Source organism: Ruditapes philippinarum, unplaced genomic scaffold, assembly GCF_026571515.1.
Source record: "Ruditapes philippinarum isolate M1 unplaced genomic scaffold, ASM2657151v2 ctg784_1_1_1_1, whole genome shotgun sequence".
NCBI lineage: Eukaryota > Metazoa > Mollusca > Bivalvia > Venerida > Veneridae > Ruditapes > Ruditapes philippinarum.
The window spans coordinates 296,759-322,980 of NW_026862779.1; the positions used below are offsets into that span (position 1 = coordinate 296,759).

Genomic DNA, 26,222 nt, shown 5'->3' on the forward strand with positions numbered 1-26,222 from the left:
TGTAGCAATTCTGGAGATATTATTTTGTTTGAAATGTAAAGGTGCATATTTTTGATTTCTCAAAGAATACATTAAAAGTCTTATAAGTGTGGCAAATAGGAATGAAAAGTTTTAACTGAAGTGTGAATGTGTAGATTATAACATTAGACAAGAAGATAAACAGCAGAATCATTCCAAGTCAAAGTTTCAGGTAAGCAACTTTTACATATAACAATTATAATAATTTTTGCAGAAACTATTAATTTTTTTAACATTAAAAATATGAAGTGGTATAATGTATAAAATTATGTTTTAAATTTGTTATGTTTGTAACTTGACTAAAAAAGAAAGCTGCATTTACATATAAAGAATGTAGGAATATAAAGAGTGTAGGAAGAGCTTCATCATTTCATAAATACAGTATGTTAGAAATTTTAAGTTTGAGAAAATAATTATAGAAATTAATCAGTAAGTACAAAATAATCATTAATATGTACAATATTACATCAATCAAACTATAGATAACAGGTTCCTATTACTACAACTTTCATGCTAATAAACATTTTTTCCTTGTGTGTCGCATGTGAAGCAGATCAACAGTAACTGTTTTATTAGTAAGCTTCATTCCTTCATTGTTGTAATTCAGCTTTCATGGTGCAGTAGATATATAACCATAACTAGACAGTCTAGAGTAACAAGCTGTTAGGAGAATGACAGTTCATAACAGAAACATCATTAAATAAGAATTATTTTTTTGCAGACACAAAGCAATGAGGAACAGCCTGGAGCAACACACTTGTTCTTCAGTGGCTTTACAAAGGTATCTTGTTAATTCAAAGTTATTTTAGAATTGATAAGAAAGAAGTGTCACAGTACCCAATAAGACACTTTTCAGTTCTTAATAAATATAGCTATTATGCACTATTTACAAACTTACTTTTATTCAAACTCTTAATGACACTTAAATTTGCATTAACATTTAGTTTTACAAATTTTAGAGTTTTTGTACACCTAAGTTTGAAAATTTTGTCAAATATTTATCCTGATGAAGGTTCGTTAAGAACTGAAACTGGAAGATTATTGAATTACTTAACCTGTACTGATGGTGACGTGATGTATTTCTTTATTTCTTTCTTAATATAAAATTTTAGAGTTGTATACATATACCGTGTTTCATTTTCTGTCTTTACTTATTGGATATTGATAATTATATTTTAGGACCAAGTGATGGCAGAACTGAGGCACAATGCCTCAAATGAGAAAGGTACAACAAGGCTCTTTAGAATGCTATTCAATATAGAGGAGATTAAAGGCTGCTCATTGTTTGGTATGAGGAAATGGAACAGAGAGTGGTATGAGGAAATGGAACAGAGAGTCTGACGCCAGACCTGCTGGTGCAGACAAGGCAAAACTTAAGTTCTTGAAAGGTAACTAATGAACTGAATGAAAATATCATTTTTGAGTCTGCATATATTTTCTGCCTTGGAGTATTAATAAATAAGAAAAGTTTGATTCTTCCATGTCTGCAATGCTGTTTTGTTAAGGTTTTAATCATATCTATGCACTCAACTTGAATATAGAAATATCCAATAGTCATGTAAAAAATAATGTAAGCTAATGTTTTTCATTATTGTAACAATTATTCATAATATTTTTTTGTTTTAGATTGTGCGCTGAAAAAGTGGCTGACAACCCAAAGGACTGAAATCCATAGGGTGATTCTGCACCTCCTCAAACCGTCCAGGAATAGAAAGATAAACTGAAGATAATAAATGGACTAATGTGTTGCTATTTTTTGAGACAATTATTTCATATGGAGACATTAAAAAGGATTATTTTTAAAATTTGTTTGTTTCTCTTTAAGGGTACAGGGTGACTTTTAAGCAGTTTCCAGCTATTGCCACCCACAAGGTGGAAAATTTCTGAAAGGGTGAAAATAGGTGGCATTTAGTGGAAACTGAATTTGCCACTTTGTGGTGGAAAAATGGTGGAAAAGTGTCTAAATACTCCACCAACTTTCCACCCTAATGGTGGTAAAAGGTGGAAATAAGTGGCATTTGTTGGAAAATGAGTTTGCCACTCAATGGTGGCATAATGGTGGAAATTCGTCTAAATACTCCACCATCTTTCCACCATGATGGTGGCAATTAGTGGAAACAAGTGGCATGTAGTGGAAAATGAGTTTGACACCCTAAGGTGGCATAATGGTGAAAGTTTGTCTAAATACTCCACCAACTTTCCACTCATTGGTGGCATTAAGTGTAAAAAAGGTGGAATTAACTGGAAAATTATATAGCATCAGTCCTGCTCAAATTTTTCACCATTTTCATGATTTGGGTGGCGTTTTGGTGGCGTTATTGGTGGAAAATTGTCTAAATACTCCACCATTGAAAAGGGTAGCATTTAAGTGGCAAATCTAGGGACGGGAAATATTATAACATTTGAAATTTTGGCTGTATGCAGGGGCATCTGTGGCATGATGACACATTTCTAGTTTCCATAATTGAATACTTCAATGTACCCATTTATGGCAAGTTTCTCTGCCAAAATTTCCAATAATGTGAGCCAAGGGCTAGAAAGGAGGGCATATGTGTCGTTCCACATTTCTTTTTTTCATCGCTGTAATCAGTTAAAATAACATGGTATGTTAACAAAATGTGAAAAATGCTGATTTGCAGAGAAACATGCTTGAGAATGTATAATTAATGCTACATTTAAGTTACAATTTTAACTTGATCAGAATTAGGATCAAGGCCAATACATTTTATATTTGGTTCAACTTCTTAACATGGGTAGTTATCTTTTTTTTATTGCATAAGCCACAATGCAGGATCAACTTTTTTAATAAGACAATATTACACTAGTGTAATTTCACTTGGATATAACGTCATTTGCCCTATATACAACATAGCTTTAAAGGGTGCTAATTAGCATTACAAGCATCAACCAAAAATTACACTCTTTCAGCCTTATGATAAACCAAATCTTATTTTAGATGTGTGATAAATAGAATATTATATTTGTGTAGACTTTGGCAATTTCAATTCAATTTTTTTTGACATTCAATAGTAAATCTTTGAGGATACACAATGAAGAATTCATTGCCATTGATCCTGATCTTAATTTTCTTTAGGTCAGTTATTATGTAAAGATTGCATCATATCCTTTTCTCATTATCGTTCTTAATTCTTACTTCATTTCATCTTTCTAGGAAAGTTCTGAAGTATCTGCTGAGCTTAATCAAGGTATTGTAGATCACCTGTTAAAAGAGTCTTCCAGAAAATTTTATCACACCTGGAAAACTCAAGTTGAAGATGTTTATAGTGTAAAGATAACAGAAAACAGAGAAGATGGTAAATTACAGATGAATGTTTCAGGCTCATTTGAAAGCATATTAAGATTTGAGGAATATTTAGAGGAGAATTTTCCAAACCTTCCCAAGAAAAGTCTATCTGAAGAAATGGAATATAATGAATCAAACTTCATGATTCCTGATGGAGAGGTTGGTGTGCAAATTCCAATCACCAAAGATGAAAAGACTAAATTAATGATGTTTTATGCTGAAGAAATTAAACATCTTACAGACAAGGGTTTTCTGTCTCAGCTATTAACATCATCTGAGAACACAATTACTCTGATATGCAGAAAAGACAAAGAAGCCTATGTGAAAGATGAGTTTAACTCCTTAAAAGAAAAGGTTAGTCAACTACAAGTCAGGAAAATGCAGTTTGCATCTCCTGAAGTGATGAAAAAAGCTGAAACATTGTGTTTGAATAAGCAGACAGGTTCTTCTTTAAGATACACAAAGGATGAAAAGGATATGCAAATTGAAATCATGGGTCTTGATCCAAAAGCTTTGGATGATTTAGTGAAAAATGTAAAATGGGTTGTAGCAAAAGTATATGAAGATAGTGACAAAAAGTTTTATATATATGGTAATGTATCTGTGTACATTTACCAAAGTGATATTCTCAAAACAGATGTTGATTGTATTGTTAGTTCTGGAGGTAAAGTTGCTGAATGTATTTCTAAGGTTGCGGGGAAGACTTATGTAGGGCAGGCAGAAAAATGGTTAAAAAGTTGTAAGCTATCATTATCTAAGTGCTACTCAACTGGGTCAGGCAATTTGAAGAGAATCAAGAAAGTGATTCATGTTAATTGCTCTTTTTCTGCTGGAGATTGTCCAGACTTTCAAGGGTTACATCTTATACAAGAATCAGTTGAAAACTGCCTTCTAGAAGCTGATAAACAGGGAATGAAGTCTGTGGCATTTCCATTCATATGTTCAGGTATTTTAAAACATTTATAAAGACTCAGATTTCTGTTCTTTGTAGGACTGAGTAGGTTAAAATATTCGTTTTTCATATCCAGATGTATACAAATGTTGATTTTCATGAAGTTTGGTTGGATCCAACATGTCTCTCTAAGTTTGAATCCCAAATTGTTATTTAGTCCCCTACCGGTTTTTTTTTAGACGACTTTAGGTTTACCCTCCGTCAGTCCGTCCTTCTGTCTGTCCACAAAACTGGGTCTCGTGATTACTCAGAAAGTAGTGAAAACATTTACATGATTTATGAAAATTAAAATATGGATAGATGGCAGTATGGAGATTATACACATCATTTTAATCTTTACTATAGGGAATATATTGAGAGCTGTCCTACTCACCAAGTGTTAGCTACCTTGTCAAGATTTCTGATTGAAGTTTTTACACTTTTTTCACTATAAGTTCTTTATTTTTTAAAATGAGACACAGGCAAAATTTTAATATTTTAGATTTTAATTTTCTATGCAATATTCTATAAATGTCATCGAAATGAATAGAACAAAATTTTTCTCCATATAAAGAAAAAAATGTTGGTTTGGTTAGAGCATTTAGATTTCACCATAGTTATCATAATGAACTATGGGAACGTAAAAGAACATGTCAAATGAGTGACTTAGGCTTGTTTTAATCTTACAGTATCCACAATATTTGTTTTTTTAACTTCTAGGGATTGTAATTATCAAATGACTTGTTTTAAAACTACTTGTTGGTTCTGACTGCGTCGTTATTTCGACTTATTGTCCCTCGCCTTTTCGAAGAAAAAAGGGGGATATAGTAATAGGCTCTGTCCGTCCGGCCGTCCGCACTCACAGGAGAGTAATTATGTGGCTAGAGTGACAATAGGTTACTGTTCTTTCTCTTTGATGTCATCATTCGTAATGCTTTTATGTGGCTATTTTCTTTTGTGTGGCTAAAAAGAACAATAGAGAGGACAATAGAGTAGCCACATAATTACTGTCCTGTGAGAACTTCCGTCTGTCCGTCCGTCCGTCCGTCACACTTTAGAGTCCGGTCCATAACTTTGTCATTTATCAAAGGAATCTGAAATAACTTGGCACAAATGTTTGTTATAATAAGACAATGTGTAATGCGCAACAACCAGAACCCTACCTCCAAGGTCAAGGTCCCACTTGCTCATTCAAGGTCAACATTGTCTATTTGATGGTGTATGTCGTGTCCGATCCATAACTTTCTTATCTTTGAAGGGATTTTGTAAATACTTGCCACAATTGTTTCACAATAATGAGACGATGTGTCATGTGCAACAACCGGTCACCTACCTTCAAGGTCAAGGTCACACTTGGAGGTCAAATGTTAACATAGTCTATTACAGGGTATATTTTATGTCCGGTCCATAACTTTTCATTTATCAAAGGAATCTGAAATAACATGGCACAAATGTTTGTTATAATAAGAAGATGTGTCATGTGCATCAACCAGACCCCTACCTTCAGGGTCAAGGTGGCACTTGCTCATTCAAGGTCAACATTGCCTATTTGATGGTATATGTTGTGTCCGGTCAATAACTTTCTTATCTTTGAAGGGATTATGTAAATACTTATCACAATTGTTCACAATAATGAGACGATGTGTCATGCGCAACAAACGGTCACCTACCTCCAAGGTCAAGGTCACACTTGGAGGTCAAAGATTAACATAGTCTATTACAGGGTATATTTTGTGTCCGGTCCATAACTTTGTCATTTATCAAAGGAATCTGTAATAACTAGGCACAAATGTTTGTGATAATAAGACGATGTGTCATGCGCAACAACCAGACCCCTACCTCAAAAGTCAAGGTGGCACTTGCTCATTCAAGGTCAACATTGTCTATTTGATGGTATATGTCGTGTCCGGTCCATAACTTTCTTATCTTTGAAGGGATTTTTGTAAATACTTTGCACATATTGATTCAATATAGAGATTTGTCCAATGGCGAACACGGTACCTACTCAAGGTCAGGTACCTTGGAGGTCAAAGAATTAACATGTTTTTACGTGTATTTTTGTGTCAGTCTATATTTTTTCATAGATCAGGGATTTTGTAAATCTTTGCATAGTACCTATAATAGCTTGTTTGCAACAATGCATCCTTACTCAGTTCAGAGTCATACTACTGTGGGAGAGATTTTAATACCACATAAATAAAACGAAATTAAATGCATTTACTTTTCCTTTTTTTTATGGAACATTACATTGAACTTTTTAGTATTTCCTTTTACCTTTAAGTAATGTCATATTAATTATTTGCCACTAGAATCATACTTAATATAAATTGTCTCCTATATATGTCGAAGAAAAAAACTAAACATATGAATTAGAAAGTCTTAATTATCCTGGCGGCAACACTCGTAGCCGGCCTCTGCTTTCAAGGCCAATGCACTATGTTGAGGTTATTTTAATTGCGATTCGCGACATCGCCACAAGGCATTCAATTCAAAAGTATAGTCTGAGATATATTCATCTCACTGTTGACGATATAGCTTGTATAAGTATTAAGTGTTGAGTACGGGGTTAGTCAATTGGATAGTACACAGCCGGGACTGTATCTTAATTAATTCAAAGTACTCAAATCGATTTCATCCTACTATAGGATATCGACTAATACTGTGTTATTCTTATCTGGTAGTATTTTCATTTAGGTGACGCGCATTTTGCGATTATCGAGTAGCGTTTGAAATTGGCATGCGAAAGATTGACCATTTTCTGATTGGTTGCGTTGATTTTATTTCAATGTTTTTCAGCCAATTTTTTGTACACATGACGTCAAAGTTGACCATCAAAGCCCGTTTTTGAACATGACGTCGTTGCGTATCCTTGGCAACTGTTACGGGTGTTTCAACGCCATCGGCGAACAAGTATCTTAAATCTACAGCATTCGACGGAAATTATTTTTTTCCTTTAAGCAGATATAAAATTTATTTGTTTTACGCCGAAAATTGTTCGAGTAATGGAAAGAAAATTGTCAATTTTGTGTAAAATTTGACGTTCAGTTTAGCTGCAATTTTCGGCTTTAAAGCGGCTTATTAAAAAATTCCTGAAATAAATTTTTGATTTTTTCTTTAAACGTCCTTTAAAATTTATACTTAGTCAAATAACTAAAAAAATTAGGGGGTCACCGACTCAATTTTTTTTCGGTAACGTGATTTTATTTCCCATCCCTGAGTTATTTTGTAACGAACTGCGATGTATATGCAGATACGTTTGAGACTTCAAAGTGCTGCAATAATGTTCAGCATTTCAGGAGAATTGTTCTATGAATTTCACTTATACATATAACAACAACAACAATGTTAATTGCAAATTCTTAAAATTGTAACGAAAAAACAAACAATTTTTTTTCTTGTTTTTAGCATAATTTAATAACTTCATAAGGAATTGTAAACATACGCATGTAAAGAAAATGAGTCAGGTGTTCAACGGCAACGCGTACGCAGCGCAAACAAAAATAATACAGCTGAGAGTAATAATTTGCGGTGTTTTTTTGATATTGTAATACATAAGATTAATAAACTTGAATTGAGAAATATGCCTTAAGGAACAAAAAGCAACTCTATATTTTTATGTAAATTTAGAAAATTTACGGAAATTCATCAATATAAATTAAAAGGAACTCCACTGAGGTTAATAAGGCTAAAACTATAAATTATAATTTTTCACATAGATCATCATGATCACTTACAACAAAAATATCAATAAAATATAACTAAGAAATATACAAGAAATACATTGAAAACCGTGAGTTTGTACCATTCTCAGTCCAATTTGAGAGAAAAGCGTTTAAACGCTTTTCAATTTTGTGTCATTTTTCACTATTATAATAATTTTTCTGGAAAAACGGAGCCAGCTAATGCCCTGAATTTTTGACAATAAGTTATTAGTATAGATTTAAATCAAATGGAGTAACACTCTCAAAATATTATTTCATTTAGTCCCGTCATGATAAAAAACCTCAGTGGAGTCCCTTTAATCTTCAAGAAATTCTGCAAATCTATACATTTTGCATTACCCCACACTATGAGTGATATACTGTGAGTGATATGTAATTTTATTTCACCTATTAAAAAACCAGAATTTGAATTTCACTTGTAATAAAAACTATTGCAACAATTTGTCAGAATTTGCGAAATATTGAAACATACTTTAAAACATGAAATATAATGAAACGCTGTAAATACACGTCTGCGGATTTTAGCGAACCGACGGCCTGAGAAAGGAGTGTTGCGTTGTAAATCTTTATATACAAAATAAAGATATTTCAATATACATTGCCATTTTTTGTCTGTAATGCTACGGGCACTGTAGAGGATCTGTCATGTTTCACTAACTATTTAATCATGTATGCAACTGACATGTTAATAAAACCAGAAATATTACATTTTACTCTAAGTTTTACTATTTAATGTTATTCTGACAAATGTCAGATCAGACTATCATTTCTTTTCTCTTGTAGAAAGTGGGTTCTTCTGAAGTACATCTTTATTCACTGTTTCATATACAAAATCTGTATTTACAAGAATAAAAAAAATTATATTTTGGTAATATCTGATCGTTGTATTAAAAATTACATTTGTAATGAATTATTAAGTTGCTATTACGAGTGTACGTGATGACGGTATTTGTCATATAGTATTGCATGATATTGCTGTCCCGTATCAAAATTTTTATTTTTTACCTGTCTAATCTATATAATATTGGAATGGCGTCTCTTATTGTATCTATATTTTCCGCAGTGGTCATATGCGTAAAGTGCGCAAAAAGCGGGATTGAAAGGGCGATGTTTAATAAATCAAAAAACAAACGCCGTGATAGGTGACTTCTATCCAAAGGAGTGGGGGAAATAAAATACGTGTACCGAAAAAATTAGGGGGTCACCGACTCAATTTTTTCGGAATAACATTCTGTACATTTGTCAGAATAACATTAATAGTAAAACTTAGAGTAAATGTAATATTTTCTGGGTTTATTAACATGTCAGTTGCATACTGATTAATAGTTAGTGAGTCGGTGACCCCCTAATTTTTTAGTTATTTTTGACTAAGTATAAATTTTAAAGGACGTTTAAAGAAAAAAATCAAAAATTTATTTCAGAAATTTTTTTAATAAGCTGCTTTAAAGCCGAAAATTGCGGCTAAACTGAACGTCAAATTTTTACACAAATTGACAATTTTCTTTCCATTACTCAAACAATTTTCGGCGTAAAACATAAATTTTATATCTGCTTAAAGGAAAAAATAATTTCCGTCGAATGCTGTAGGATTTAAGATATTTTGTCCGCCAATGGCGTTGAAACACCGTAACAGTTGCCAAGGATACGCAAAGACGTCATGTTCAAAAACGGGCTTTTGATGGTCAACTTTGACGTCATGTGTACAAAAATTGGCTGAAACTATTGAAATAAAATCACGCAATCCAAACAGAAATATGGTCAATTTTCGTATGCCAATTTTCAAGACGCTACTCGAAAGTTCGGCAAAGTGTCGCGTTCTACCATAAGATGTCATCGTTTACGTACAACCACTAGTAACGACGTCATTGTTAACACTAACATCGGAAAATCATTTAGTGACACATCAATCTGGCATTTTCCCCAAGATCAACATTTACATGTTTCTTTATTTTATAGTCTACAGTGTTGGCATCACAATCACTCATGTCGCAATGTCCAGTCGTGACGTCATCATTGAAACTTACGTATGATCAATTGAAATGGCTATCAAGAGTAACATCCATATCATAATTCAAAGTTGTCAGATCATCATTTAAATCATTTTGTATGTTCATTCTTCTCGTAGGATTTTCTGAACCCGAGAATTCACTAAACACACTGTCAGATGCTGCACTAATTTCGTTGTCAGACCGTTGTAGCTCATATTATTCCCCGTGTCAACATTACTCTCTTTGTAGCAATGTCATGTCGAATTGATTAACAGAATTGGCAAACTGAATGTTGTCTGTGTTACTGTTCTTTTCTGCTATCAGATAAAAATGCTTTCGTCGGCGCTAACGTCCTCGTAGTAGCCTTTGTTGGTATTGCTCTTTTGGCACTAAGAGCTAGTTCCTCGCTACATCGAACTATACTTATGTTTTAGAATCAGATGTTTGCTCAAAAAGCTTCTTCGAAATAAATCGAGAAGTGCACTTTTCCTCAGTGCACACCCAGTATTTAATGAGCGTGTGTTTTCTTTGATATTGTCTCAAGTTTCTCAAGGTTTTGTAACTTTTTGTCACAAGTATCACAAATATACGCCATGTTTCAAGACTGTTATAATATTATGTAATATTTAGCGTCCTTACTAATACAGCGAAACACATGTACTAAAAACTCACGTGTATTTTAACAGTATCTAGCTTTACTTATCCGCTGCACGAAAATTACGTGAATTTCGAGAATGACTTATTTTAACTTTGCTCCACTTACTAATTTGTATATATGTTTGCTCCGCCAAATACTACAGTTAACATTTATATTACTGCGAGAACTGTACTTTTGATTTTATGTTTAGCCAATTTTTGCAGCAGTGCGAGGTACTCTACTTACATTTTGCGATTCTTCTGTATTAGGAACTTTTGGACTCTGTGAATAAGGCTCATCTGTAGTAACGGACGTCTCAATAGGAAAAAGTAAATTTAATGGACGTCCAAGCACTTTTCCAGACGCCGTTTGTACCTTAGCAGTTCTAATATGACATCGCGGCTTTCAACTAAATTCACTATTTTCCCAATTTTCCAACATCCCTCGGTAAATTCTCTTTCAGAAGCACTATATTTCCTACACTTGGTTTATAGTTAGCATGAATTCTTCCTGCACTAAGTTTCGTCTGTGCCCTTTCCCGCAGACTTAATAAGTAGTCATTACGCCAAATATTCCAGAACATGTTAAGAAGTTTTTGGCCCTTCTTCCAAATGTCAAGGAGGCAATCCGTTGAACTAGTAATGGCGTAAAATCAGAGTCTTTGTCATCTGATACAGTGTCCGGAATCCCGATACTTGTGTTTAAAGTCAAAACATGACTTGGCGTCAGTGTGATAGTTGAGTTTACGTCGTCTCCGACATAGACAAGAGGTCTCGAGTTCAAAACTGCTTCTGCTTCTTTGACTAATGTTTGTAACTGAATGAGTGTAAGTAGCCATCGTCCTAAGGCTTTCCTAAAAACTTTTTTACTAATCCTACGAGTCTTTCGTAGAAACCTCCCATCCAGGGAGCTAGTTCAGTAATGAAATTCCATGTGATTCTTGCATTCGACACGTAAGGATTGCACGTCTTCACTATGAAGCGTTTTACACCAGATTTTATCAAGTATACTGCTGGTAAAACTTAAATTGGGCTGCCAAAAACTAGGCATATATATTGTTCCAGGGGTGTGCACAGTCCAATCTGTGATACAAGTGAATGTTGTCGGGTTTAACGGTGGCATATAGATGCGCCGATTGCCTAACTTTGCTACATCTAGGGTGACAGAGTCTAGGCCATTTTTACGAGTTGGATTAGATTATATGGGTCCAATGTTCGTGAAAACAAACGGAGATCATAAAAAGGTGTGGATATGTCTGTTCACCTGTCTTGTAACGAGAGGTGTGCATTTAGAAATTGTGCAAGATCTGTCCACGGTGGAATTCTAACTCTGTCTTCGGAGGTTTATCTCGCAAAAAGGTACTCCTACACAGATTATTAGTGACAATGCAGTGTTTGAGATACACCACTGTGCAGTACTTCTCGGTGCATTTTTTCTATGATAAGATATGTCAGATGCTCTTTCCTCGGCAATAACACTGGATGTTTTGCACTTTCACTATTCCAGCATTATCTAAACGGCCTTCACATCTCAACAACCCTCTATCGTCAATATACAGACCTAATTGTTGTTGTAGACTATTTCGCTTTCCTTTTGCCAGAGAATTCAGTTCACAAGCAAACTGTTTTCTTTGAGCATACAATACCACTTTTCTTCACATTTTTCAATTCAGAACTCGTTATACTTCCATGTTCACATGCTAATTTTCGTATTTTACGACAGAATCTTAACACTAAAACAGACACTCTCAATAATTTTTGTGAATGAAGAATATTTTTTCACTATCTATCTCAAAAGGCGGTGTGACGATTGTTGTAGAATCTTCCTCCATCGTAGAATTGCTTGCATCACAAGGTCTGTTGAATTATCATTCATGACATATGGGTCTGGTTCACATGTATTCCTATCCGCCCAAGTGTTTTCTGGTTGCAATAACAATTGAGGACCATGCCACCACAATTCACTGTCACAGATTTGCTGAACAGAACACCCTCTAGACGCAATATCCGCCGGATTCTGGTCTCCGGCGACATTTCGAATTAATTTCTTTGTTTGATTTGATTTCTTTTATTCTGTTCTGAACAAAGACTGACAACTTTTTCTCAGTTTTAATCCAATGCAAAACGCACTGGGAATCTGTCCATACATACACGTGTTTCAATTCAGTTTCAGTTGATTGCATACAAATTTCACACTTCGAACACCTATTAATACAGCCATCAATTCTAGTCTTGGAATAGTGATTTCTTTTTAACAAAGCAAGCCTGCTTTTAGCGAACACTAGATGCACTGTCGTTTCTGTGTCGTTCCTTTGAAGTAAATATACTGCTGTAGCATATGCTTTTGCTGATGCATCGCAAAAACACACTAAAACATTTTCCGTATTGTGCTCAAATTTCTTCATAGCAATGGTTCTTGGAAATTTTATACTTTTTTTTTTTTTTTTTTTGAGGCCCCAACTGGGTAACCCCGTTTATTTACCCCGTAAATTTTAAACTTGTTATCTTTTCCAAGTCTTCTTTCACAAGTGACCAGGTATCAAGGGGTTTTGCAATCTTTTATCTGATCATCCCAATCCAACCTTTCTTTCCATATGGACTGTAATAAAACTTTTTCCTTTCAACAAAACATGACAGAGGAGTCCCAAAGGATCAAACACGGAAGCGATGTTTTTCAATATAATTCTTTTTGTTGGACTTTGTGAATCAATGGAAGCAAATGACACATTTAGTGAAAGAGTGTCACCATTGTATCCACGTAAGCCCCAGTACTTTGGTAATGGAACTATCTTGTTCTGTCCTCTTCAGGTATCAATTCATTCAACTTTTGGCTATTTGATGTCCATTCTCGTAAGTTCATTGACGCCTCTTTAAACATCCTTTTGCTTTCTCTATACAGTTCAAATGCTTCTTCGTAAGTGTCGGTACCCGTAATGACATTATTTACGTATATGTCATCTTTAACTTTGTCGGCAATGCTGTTATGGTAAGAGTCTAGATGGTACTCAACAGTTGCACCCAACAAAAAAAGGACTTGAGATAATGTCCGAATGGACTCGACAAAAACGATACTCCTGAATATTTCCCTCTCCTGTGTAAGCTTTGTTACAATCCTTTATCCAAAGAAACCTTGTAACATCTCGTTCGCTTGGCTTGCAATCCTATTTGAAGAATGCCTTTTTCGATATCTGCTACCATGCAACTTGGTGTAATCTGAATCGCATCAGTAATCCAACAAGATCATGAAGCATCAAGGGCCATGATAAAGATATTCATTGAGGCTTTTTATTTCGAAGTTTCGTTTTAGCAGATGCGTCATATACTATATGTATATTTGTTGTTGATTTCTGTGGTGTAACAACTGCATGGTGTGGAATGTAATGTATGGATCCGTCTTGAACGTTATTATCGACCTTTTCAATCACGCCCTTATTCAACTGATCTTGGATTACTTCATTATATTTGTTAAGCACATCAGGCTTGTTTTTTCAGTCTTGCCACATTTGATTTTCAGTCTTGACATCATTAGTCCTCGATTTTGTGGTAGATCTGGGCTTTTTTCTTTCCAAGGCCATGTTACTTGGTACATTTTATTTTGATATGTCAAGGTTTCATTAAAGTTTTGTTTAGCTAATTCATCATTATACTCCTTTGCGTTATCTGTGATTCCAATAGTTTCAAGATTCCAGAAGTCATCTAAATCTGGTTTTGTTGGGACAGTTGAGTCCACACTTGTAAACACACTTGTTTTTCTTATTTCTGTACCGTAAGTTAATATAAGCATGTTGATTCACCTTGTATTGTTTGGATCGTCATCATATTTGTCGACACGTTAGAATCAGCCATGTTTTGAGGAAGAGAATACAATTTCTGGTGTATTCCATCTCTGTTTAAGAGTATATATAAAATAATAATCATTTCTATGAAAATCTAACTAGAATATTCTTCCTTGTAGGTATAGTATAGCATTTAACACTCCTTAGGAATGTGAAGACTTCATTGTATGCACTCTCACGTATTTCTCTGATGTTTCCGCTGAATCATGACCAATATTATCCATTATTCAAGTATTCCCCTTGTTAAGTTTCACATTTATCGTGTTGGTATAAGGTTTTTATACCTTCTGTATTTCACTTCGAAAGTTAAAGAGCCTAATTTTTTCTTCCTTTCTCTCTTAGCGCCGAGTTTATTCGCTAACGATTCTGAAATGTATGTTCTCTGTGATCCAGAATCTAAAAGAATACGAACTCGTTCACTTTTGTCACTGGCGGCACTCCTAACTTCCGTTTGGGCTGTTTGCATAAGCACTCTTTCCCCTATTGAAATGGACACATTTTCTTCTGACATCTCACCCTTCGCATGAGGCTGACTATATTTTAGTAAGTAAGTAAGTAAGTAAGTAACAACTTTATTCAATGAGGCTAACACATTCGGTTTCCCGATCTTCCATGCGGGCCTCAGCATATACATAGCATATACATAACAATATATACATTACACATTTTAAATAACATATATACACAAATAGAAAAAAAAACAATAAAAAACAAACCAAAAAAAACAAACAAACAAACAAACATCAAGAAACCACATTTTCATAACCTGGGCATGAAAAATACATTGTTTTACAAGTAAGATGAAAACAAATTTGTAAAAACAAAACATTATACATTCTATTCTTGTGTGGCATTATCATTACAACAAAATGTACACTCATTTAATTAGAAAATTGTATTTTGAATCATGTGTACGTGTCTCTTCTGTTCCAAATTGTGTTGGGACAACACTTTATGATGTACATTTATTTTACGCAGTAAAGCAATTCTTTGTTGCTTTTGCAGTCACTAGAAGCTAATGACACTGCCTCAGATTTGAAACAAATCTTTTAAGTTTTTTTTTTCTATCAACAACTGTAATGGAGGTAGGGACTCGTCACTCAGTGTGATTTATTTACAGTATCGACAAACTTCACATACGTTTCGCACTCCTTTGTATCTCACTTGTTATAAAGCCTGGGCGGAGGCTGCTTTAGACCGAGATAACAGATTTGTCTCCGACTTGCTGCCGTTGGTTGAACAATTTCTTGAGATTTGGACGACTAAAATTACTAGTATGTTGCCGTTTGTCTTTTTGATGTCTGAGACTTTTGTTAGACTTTCAAGTGCGATTACATACGCCATCCAGAGCATCAAGAAGTAGAAACACTGTTCATTTTTTAGTGTTTCTTTTTTTGCATCTTAACTGAAGAGTATTTTCTTTGTGGTTTTTTGAATGTGTCATAGCTAAAATACATCCTTGTTTCACATCTTGGTGAAGGACTTCTAGGCATCTCAGATGTTTTTGTATTTGATCAAAGAATGCTCGTAAACTCTCGTTTTTGGTATTTGGCGGAAATAAATTGATAATTTGTTTTAATGTAGGTCAATTATTTCCTGCAAGTTTCCAAAACGTTCCTTAAGTATTTCAGTATTTCACTCACTGGTGAAACTATAGTGTTTTAATAGCAACACTATAGTTTCCATCCGAGTGAGTGAAATACCTGAAATAGCACGCTTTGCTTCACCGTACACTTTACTTTTCAAGTAGGTAAACTTCTCTACGTTTGATTAATTTTGTATTTTTTATGTACAGTACATTTGAAGGCATCCCAAAACTCTGTCCACTTAAGCTTATCACCATTGTAGGAAATAAGGTCGATTTTTGGAAGCATTAACTGCCAAGTTCATCTCTTCCCTTTTTTCACTCATTTCCAAGAATTTCTGATTTTGCTTCATTTGATTAACAAAATATTTTGCATTTCATGTTGTAAATCCATTAACTCTTTTGCACTAACCTTTCTCCGCTTTTGTTCTTCGTCTTCAGTGACTTTCAAAGCCTTAAGCTTGTCTTTCAGATCGGCAAGGTCAATGCTTAGATCCGTAATCTGTCCGTGAGTAGACTATCCTCTTCGAGAAGGCTAGTCAGTATTTCCTCCTCGGTATCTCCAAGAGGCCACTAGCTAATCTATCCGTCTGAATTTCAACTTTTCACAATATATTTTCATCCGTTCTATGCACTTATCCGTTTTTGAATCAAAAACCTTTGTCTGCGAAATCCAAGTTTCATTTAGAATCACATCTGGCTATATCCACTTCTTTACTCGAGATATTATAGAACCAAGTCCTAACACCTTTTAGATATGGTATATTTGCCATTTTTTAATTGCAACACGTGTAAGCACTTCCTTTTCCCGATTTCCATTCCCGGGTTCCGGCGCCAATTTATGTGGGAGAGATTTTATACCACATAAAAAAAAAAACGAAATCAAATTCAATTTTACTTTCCTTTATTTTAGAAACATTAACATTGAAACTTTTTAGTATTTCACTTTAACTTTAACGTAATGTCTATATTTTTCCACTAGAATGCACTAACCCAATATAAATTCGTCCTCACTTATTTATAGTCAGAAAAGCATGGAAAAAAACATAAAACATCATGAAAATCAAGAAAGTCATTAATTATCCAGGCGGCAACACTCGTCAGCTCGACGGATCTCGTCTGCCCGACGGATACAATGTTCAAGGCCAATGCACTATGTTGAGGTATATATCATACAATCGCGTACTTCGCGACACTTACAGGTCAAAAGTTAACATAGTCTGTTTTAGGGTATATTTTGTGTCTGATCTAGAGCTTCTTCAGGATTTTGAAATAACTAGGCACAAAAGTCACAATGATAAGATGATATGTCATGCATAACACATGTGTCCCTACCTCCAAGGTCAAGGTCACACATAAAGGTCAAAGATTTTACAAAGTCTGTTATAGGGTATATTTTGTGTCCAGTCCATAACCTGGGATTTTAAGAATACTTTGCAATAATAATCACAATAATAAGATGATATGTCAGTCGCAAAACATGGGTCCCTACCTCCAATATTTTGTGTCTGATATATAACTTCTACATAGTTAAAAGGATTTTGAAAATACTTGGCACAAATAGTAATATTAATAAGACGATATGTCATGCACAACACCTGCACCCCTACCTCCAAGGTCAAGGTCACACTAAGAGGTCAAAGGTTAACATGATAGAATTTTAAATTCGTGTTTCATTTTACTAGTATTTCTTTAATAAATTTAGTGTTGCATTTGCAGATCTAGCATTGATCATACATTTGGACTGAAAGTCCTGAAATCCATACCTCAATCTTTTGAAATAGCACAATTTTATGCTTCATATAAAACTTCTCGAGGCGAGGGACGTTGGTAACTCTGTTACAAATTCTTGTTTAAGTTTTTAACTCGCATTATAATGTATTTATACAGAAAAAAAGATGCTGGGACTTTTAATCACTTTTAAAAACTTCATTTTAGCGTAAGTTAAGTAAATATGGTAAATTTCATATTTTGTCATATATTTTCCTGAGTATCCCTTTAAGGTACATGTATTTACTTCAAACTTCAAATATATGTTTCTTATTATTAACCACATCATATGTGACAAGGTTAATAACTCAAGCACAAAAATTATCAGAATTACCCCCTTTGAACTTAGAGTATTCATAAAAAAGATGATGTAACTTAGAGTATTCATGAAAAAAGATGATGTCTTTTTATAACGTCTTTATTTCTTAATGTTTCTACTTCAAACCTCATATATATGTGTCTTATTATCGACAAGACCTTCAACAAGACCAGACTATACTTTATATTGACTCATAAATAACCTGACCTTGAACGTTAGATATGTAACGTTTACTTTATTTTTGCAGTAACTAACTAAAGCTTTGTTACTTGTGAATGGATTGTCTTCATACATGGACACAACATTCTTAAGGACCTTAAGGACAAGCCACTTACTTCTGAATTTGACCTTGACTAATGAGAGACCTTTTGACTTTGAAGGAATTACTTCAAACTTTGCTCAAATTTTCACTTATGTTGTGGCTGTGCAAGCTAAATGTCAAGGTATCCATTGAAGGTCAAATATCAAGACAATATTGTGTCCACCTATATCTAAACTAGATGGTATTTAAAAAAGATTTTAAATAAGAAACATAAAATATCACAATTACACCACTAGATATGTAGCTTTATTTGATTATCCTGTTGCAAAGGGCCATAATAAGTACTGAGCAAACATTGTTAAATTAGTAAAAGCAATTAATTGATGGAAAGATCTTGTTTATGACAATAGGTTATGATAAATATTAAAATCATTTTCAGCCGGATCTGGATATGAACTTGATGAATGTGCCCAGCAGTACATTAGAGCAATAATAGTTTCTAGCCAGAAGTTGAAGAGTGTGATGGAAGTCCATTTTGTGGATAAAGTCACAGTTGGAGAAGTATGCAAAGTATTTAATGGCTTCTTTAATATGCTCAAAGATAATGATAACTATCTTTTAGCATTTGGAAAAAACAACAAATGTACATTGGTGAACACAGCTATTAAATTATGCAGCGGAGATATCCAGCTTTCTTTATCTCATGGCATTGCGATTTTTGTGGACAAGCATGCGCAGCTACCTGGAAACAATAGATTACTACAGAACTTACAGGAAATGGAAAAAACTGATTTTCAAAAGATGATGAAGCGAGTAAGAGAAAATGATGAAATATGTATTGTCCAATCAAACTGTAGAATGATGTATGATGTACTTTTAGCAGCATGTCCAGATATGAAAGATGAGAAAAGTGAAAATGATCTGTATGAAACAGTTACAAAAATTCTGAAAAAGGCATCAGAAAGGGGATTTATTAGTTTTGCAATTGCATTACCTGAAACAAACAGAGGTAAGTATTTTCAAATTTATTTAAGAAAATGTATGCGATTAAAAATCTATCAACCTTTTGTGTGCGTGTGGCCTCTACCAGAGTGGCAACATATAGGGATCGCTTTTGTGTTGTCTGTCTGTCTGTCAATCTGACCGTACAAACACAGAGGTACTTTAATGACATGGAGAACAGTAGGTAAAGGTACATTTTCTTTTATCCTATTCATTCTGTTTTTACTTGTGTGACTTTTTTGGCCTTGTGTGACTAAAAATGACTTAAAAGATCAAAGAAATTTTACTTACACAAGTACCATTTCGTAAGTACTACCTAATAGGGTGAGAGGGCAATCTAATTTGTAAACACAACGAAAGAGAACAATACAGTTCATTCCGTAACAATAGAGGAAGGAGCCAATGGCCCTCTATTAAACAAAAGAAAGTAACAGTAGAAATGGCTCTTTATCGCAATTTGGTCACAAGGACATCTGTCCAGACAACTCCTGAAGAACTACTAGTTCAATTTTATCCAAATGTTACAGGGATGACCAAGTCTAGTTGTGCATATCATTGGCATTGTCTTGTTCAATGATTTTTGTGCCCCCACTTTAGGGGGGAGCATTTAGATTAACCCCTCAATTATGTCTGTCCGCCCTTCAGCCCCTCCGTCTGTTCTCTTTTGTGACCCACGTAACTAAAAAAATATTTGACCTAGAGTCATGAAACTTAAAAGGAATGTTGATCAGCATGTGCAGTTGTGCACCTGGGTATTTTTGTCTGGATTTATTCAGTATTTTTAGAGTTACTGCCCTTGACTTAGTAAAAACTTGCAATTTTCATCTTGTGTCGCATGTAACTAAAAAAGGATTTGACCTAGAGTCATGAAACTTTACAAGAATGTTGATCAGCATGTGTAGTTTTGCACCTTGGTATGGACTTATATAGTATTTTTAGAGTTATTGCACTTGACTAAGTAAAATTTTGCAATTTTTAACTTGTTTCACATGTAACTCAAAAAGGATTTGACATAGAGTCATGAAACTTAACAGGAATGTTGATCAGCATGTGAAGTTGTGCACCTGGGTATTTTCATGTGGATTTATTCAGTATTTTTAGAGTTATTGCCCTTGATTAAATTTTTTTTTGCAATTTTTAACTTGTTTCTCATGTAACTCAAAAAGGATTTAACATAGAGTCATGGAACCTTAAGGGAATGTTGCTCAGCATATGTTGTTGTGCACTTTGGGTTTGGCTTGTGAATTTAACCAGTATTTGTAGAGTTATTTCCCTTGACTAAGTAAAAACCGTTTCATTATGTTGTGTATTTGTTCCTTGAGTGCTTAAGTTAGAATCAACCAAATTTACAGGAATAATGATCAACATCACTAAATTACTGGACCAATGATCAACATCACTGTGAAGCTATGCACCTGGGACTTTGCATGTGGATTTTCTTTTGTTTTGTTAGAGTTATTGCTCTTGACTTACAGTAGTATAAATTTCCATTTTTCAACTTGTTCATGCATAGCTCAAAAAGTATTTGCTTTGTAGGCCTGAAAGTTTACAAGAATGTTGGTCAGCATGTGTACTTATGCACCTTGGGGTTTGCTTGTGGATTTATTAAGTATTTGTAAAGTTCTTGCTCTTTACTTAGTAAAAGATTTTTAGATTTCAACTTGTGGCACATGTAGTCCAAAAAATATTTGACCTAGAGTCATATACTCATAACATTGACAGAACAGTGGCGTTTGGGGGCACACGTGTCCTATGGACACATTTCTAGTTGTTAGAGTTATGTCCCTTTAATGATATTTATTCCTGAGTTTTTGTCTGGACTACTTCTCTTATACCACTGAAGCAATTTCAGTGAAACTTTACAAGATTGATCTGTAGCTCATGTTTGTTTTGATGATTTCTAGGTCAAGTTTGAATATGGGTCATCTGGGTTTAAAAACTAGGTCACACCGCCCAAACATGGAAAACCTCACTTTTTGACTCAGTTATCATCAAATTTGATCAGGATGCTTCTCTAGATAATTGCTCGGACGAGTTTGAATATGGGTCATCTTGGAGTAAAAACTAGGTCACAGGAGCTAATATAAAGAAATCTTGTTAACACTCTAGTAGCTACTGTTTTGATCCAAGTATCCTGGAAATTGTCTGAAATTTTGTTTAGATGATTTCTAGGTCAAGTTCGAATATGGGTCACCTGGGGTTAAAAACTAGGTCACACTGCTTAAATATGAATAATCCTTGTTAACACTCTAGTGGTCACATTTTTGACTCACCTGTCTTGAAACTTGGTCAGATTATGCTTGTCTAGGTAATTGTAGATAGATTTCCTTCAGGAGTAGCCTATGTTTGCCTCATTTTGAACTTTGTCCAGGACATATAAAACTTTGAAACTACAAAAGGTACATTTTTCTGTGTCCAAAACCTATTTAGGGAGCATCTTCTGGTTCAACCGGCTCTTGTTGTCAGAATTATGGCCCTTTCATGATTTTAATTTTCAAAACTTGTCTGGACTACACCTCTTAAACCACTTATGCAATTTTGGTGAATCTTTACAGCATTAATCTGGAGCTCAAGTACTTGTGCATATTACATGGATTAAGGATATTTATACCCCCACCACAAAATGTGGGTGGGGCTATAATGGATTCCCTTTGCCGCGTCGGTCGGTCGGTCCGTCGGTCGGTCGGTCGGTCCGTCCGTCCGTCTCCACTTTCGTGTCCGCTCTATAACTCCTATACCAATTGAAGGATTTTCTTCAAACTTGGCTCAAATGTTCACCTCAACAAGGGGATGTGCAGAACCCATATTGCCCATGTGTCAGTTCAAGGTCCAAGGTCACAATTGAAGGTCAAATATCAAACACTATCAAATATTACACAGTATGTCATGTCCGCTCTGTAAGTCCTACACTACTTGAAAGATTTTCTTCAAACTTGGCTTAAATGTTCACCTCAACCAGGGGATGTGCAGAACCCCATGTCACCCATGTGTCAGCTCAAGGTCAAGGTCACAATTGAAGGTCAAATATCAAACAATTAAATATTACACAGTATGTGGTGTCCCGCTCTGTAAGTCCTACACTACTTGAAAGATTTTTTCAAAATTGGCTCCAAATGTTTACCTCAACCAAGGGAGATGTGCAGAAACCATGTTGCCCATTGTGCCAGCTCAAAGGTCAAGGTCACAAGGTAAATATCAAAACACTATCAATATTACACAGTATGTTGTGTCCGCTCTGTAAGTCCTACACTACTTGAAAGATTTTCTTCAACTTGGCTCAAAAATGTTCACCTCAACAAGGGGATGTGCAGAACCCATGTCGCCCATGTGTCAGCTCAAGGTCAAGGTCACATTGAAGGTCAAATATCAAAACAATTAAATATTACATCAGTATGTCGTGTCCGCTCTGTAAGTCCTACACTTCTTGAAAGATTTTCTTCAAACTTGGCTCAAATGTTCACCTCAAACAAGGGGATGTGCAGAACCCATGTTGCCTTATGTGCCAGCTCAAGGTCAAGGTCACAATTGAAGTCAAATATCAAAAATCAAATATTACACAGTATATTGTGTCACTCTGTAAGACCTACACTAATTGAAAGATTTTCTTCCAACTTGGCTCAAAATTCACCTCAACAAGAGGATGTGCAGAATCCATGTTGCCCATGTGTCAGCTCATGGTCAAGGTCACAATTGAAGGTCAAATATCAAAACAATCTAATATTACACAGTATGTATGTCCGCTCTGTTACAAAAAGTCCTACATTAATTGAAAGATTTTCTTCAATCTTGGCTCAAATGTTCATCTCAACCAAGGGATGTGCAGAACTTATGTCACTCTTTTGCTGGCTTAAGGTCAAGGTCACACTTTAAGGTTTAAAAATTGACTTAGAAAATATTCTTAAATTTTAACATTTATTTAATATTTCTAAATCTAGAAAAGGTATTTGCTTGAAACTTAAAATATTTTTGAAGGGTCACAATTCCATATGCTGTTCGTTCAAGTTTATAACTCTGTATTGCATTTTACCAAAGTTATGCCCTTTTTAAGTCTTCAAATTTACATACAATCAAATATTAGACAAATATGTTGTGTCCGCTCTATAAATCCTATACTAATGGAAGAATTTTCTTCAAACTTTTACTCAAATTTTCACCTCAACAAGGTTATGTGCAGAATCCATGTCACTTTTGTGCCGGCTAAATATCAAGGTCACACTTGAAAGTCAAAAATTGACTTAGAAAATGTTCTTAAATTTAACATGTACTTGAAATAATTCTGAAAACTAGCGCAGGCATTTGCTTGAAACTTAAAAGATATATGAGGTGTGGCAAATAAGATATGCAGGTCAAGTTTCATTATTCTGTATTGCATTTTGACAAAGTTATGCCCCTTTTTAAGTCTTCAAATTTACATACAACCAATACTAGACAATATATTGTGTCTACTCTATAAATTCTATACTAATGGAAGGATTTTCTTCAAACTTTGTCTTTACTCAAATGTTCAACCAAACTGGGTGATGTGCAAAACCCATCTTACCCTTGTGCCAGATTAAGGTCAAGGCCACACTTGAAGGTCAAAAATTGACTTATAAATAAAATGTTTAATACATTGGGAAAATGAAAGGTTATTTGTAACTGTTTCGAACATGATTTGATAATATATATTTATACTATTACCTGTACAATTGGTCTTTTTTTCACCAGAGATAATTTCTTTTTATGTATTTGTGCCACATAAGTTATTCCCTTAACCACCTTTCCAAGTGGTCTTCTGTCAAGGACATTGGTGGGGGTATGAATCGCATTCAGCGATAGTTCTAGTTAAGTATGGCCCTTGAATAAAAAATTTGTGCCCTGTTAATGATTTTTGTGTCTCCTGTTTCATTAACTGCAATTTAACACACAGTTGGCTATCATGAGGCGACACATGTCATTACTGATAGCCAATGTTTAGATAAGGATATAATTATGTTTTGAATACTGTTGTCTTATTCCCTCTATTTTCTACAGTTATATGATTGTATAATGCTCATTATTACAAAGGAAAACATGCTAAATCTGTGATTACCTACCGGCTCCTTTGTTAAAAGCGGTCTAGTAAATCACTTACCGACCGGTTAACAGGTCTGCAAATAGATACCGACCGGTTATTGTTCTATTGTTCTCTATACAATAGAAAATATGTGAAGTCGAGAAACTCGTGCATTACAGTATACAATAGTCACCGTAAAATATCGCTATATTGTGGGGGAGGGGGGGGGGATAATGACCACTTTGAATAGGAAAAGGGTCGATATATATTTTAAAGATTAATCGAAATAAATTAGCGCATACGGCTGTAAGTACCCTCATAACTTATATTCCAGATTATTTGCGAAAAAAACGAACTGGCTACTGTTCTGGCGTTGAAGTTTTGTGTTTCGCCGATATTAATGAGTATAACAACGCACATTAAGCCTTTCTTTAAAGTTTGCTTTTCGGTATACCTAACATATTTGCCGAACTATGTAATAGAAAGAGCAACGAAACACGAGGCTATCTGATTTGTACGAGGGGGCGTAGCCCCCGAGTATAAATCAGATTGCCGTGTGTTTTGGTGTTCTTTCTCTTTTGTATCATAGTCAAACATGACAGCACGTTCCCTGTTGTCATAATATGAAACCCCAGAAAAAATTATACAATTAACGAGCATTTGAATATGATAGTTCTGCCCCTTTCCCTTTCCCTGCCGTCACAATATGTAAACCCCGGCAAAAATCAACCAATCCACGGGCATTATCTGGAGTGCGGGTAACTGATACCTGCACTCCAGTTACCGCACTGTGCATGTATATGTATACGATTTAACTCTGACACTTTTTCAACAGAAAGGTCCCCAAACTATGATACAAGTAATAGAAAGTGCACCGACACACGAGGCTATCTGATTTGTACGAAATCAGATTGCCGAGTGTTTTGGTGTTCTTTCTCTTTTGTATCATAGTCAAACATGACAGCACGTTCCCTGTTGTCATAATATGAAACCCCAGAAAAAAATAACCAATGAACGAGCATTTGAATATGATAGTTCTGCCCCTTTCCCTTTCTCTGCCGTCACAATATGTAAACCCCGGCAAAAATGAACCAATCCACGTGCATTATCTGGAGTGCGGGTAACTGATACCTGCACTCCAGTTACCGCACTGTGCATGTATGTGTATACGATTTAACTCTGACACTTTTTCAACAGAAAGGTCCCCAAACTATGATACAAATAGCTTCATAAGATACTAGTTTTCGGAATTATTTCCACAACTATGTCTGAATTTGCACAATCCTGCATTATTTTAACAATTCTGCATTATAGGATATATACGAAGATTATATTATTGGTGCATATCGAATCAAAGTCAACTTCTGCATCTTTCTTTCCCAAAATATTACTTTCAGTGAGAGTATAGTTCATCTTAAGTATAAGACCGTTTTTATCATTTTTTCCCAGTTATTTTTACATTACAATTTGGATTTTGTATACCAGTACCAAGAATACGACTTGCGCTTCCATTCTAGACCGCGTGCTTACATGTGGTCTTATAACGGATAATGCTAATTAAGAATACACGGAAAGAAAATTCTTCCAAACATGGATGAAATTCTAAGAACATTTAAAATCAGCCATCATAAAAAACAACAACAACAAAACCCAACTTACATAACGGTGTAACTACATGTATTACTAATATTTATTCATAGAACCCCGTTGAAAAAATCGTATATTTTATTTATATAAGAAATAGCCTGATCATCTATTTACCATGAAATTTATTATATATAAAGATAAAGTGTTCCGTTTTTATGATTAGAAAA

At 34.6% G+C, this 26,222-nt stretch overlaps 1 protein-coding gene and 1 long non-coding RNA gene across 2 annotated transcripts in view; both read left to right on the plus strand.

The window, feature by feature from the left end:
- LOC132720173 (uncharacterized) overlaps window positions 1–26,222 on the plus strand; it is a 62,272-nt gene that overhangs the window by 17,870 nt on the left and 18,180 nt on the right. Inside the window, exons 3-4 of the mRNA XM_060704215.1 lie at window positions 3,191–4,268; window positions 18,811–19,380. Of these exons, the coding sequence (XP_060560198.1) occupies window positions 3,191–4,268; window positions 18,811–19,380 (1,648 nt within the window). The remainder of the gene's footprint in view (window positions 1–3,190; window positions 4,269–18,810; window positions 19,381–26,222) is intronic.
- Window positions 1,329–1,823, plus strand: LOC132720170 (uncharacterized). The gene is made up of 2 exons (XR_009624308.1): window positions 1,329–1,406; window positions 1,645–1,823. It is a non-coding gene; the product is annotated as an uncharacterized LOC132720170 (long non-coding RNA).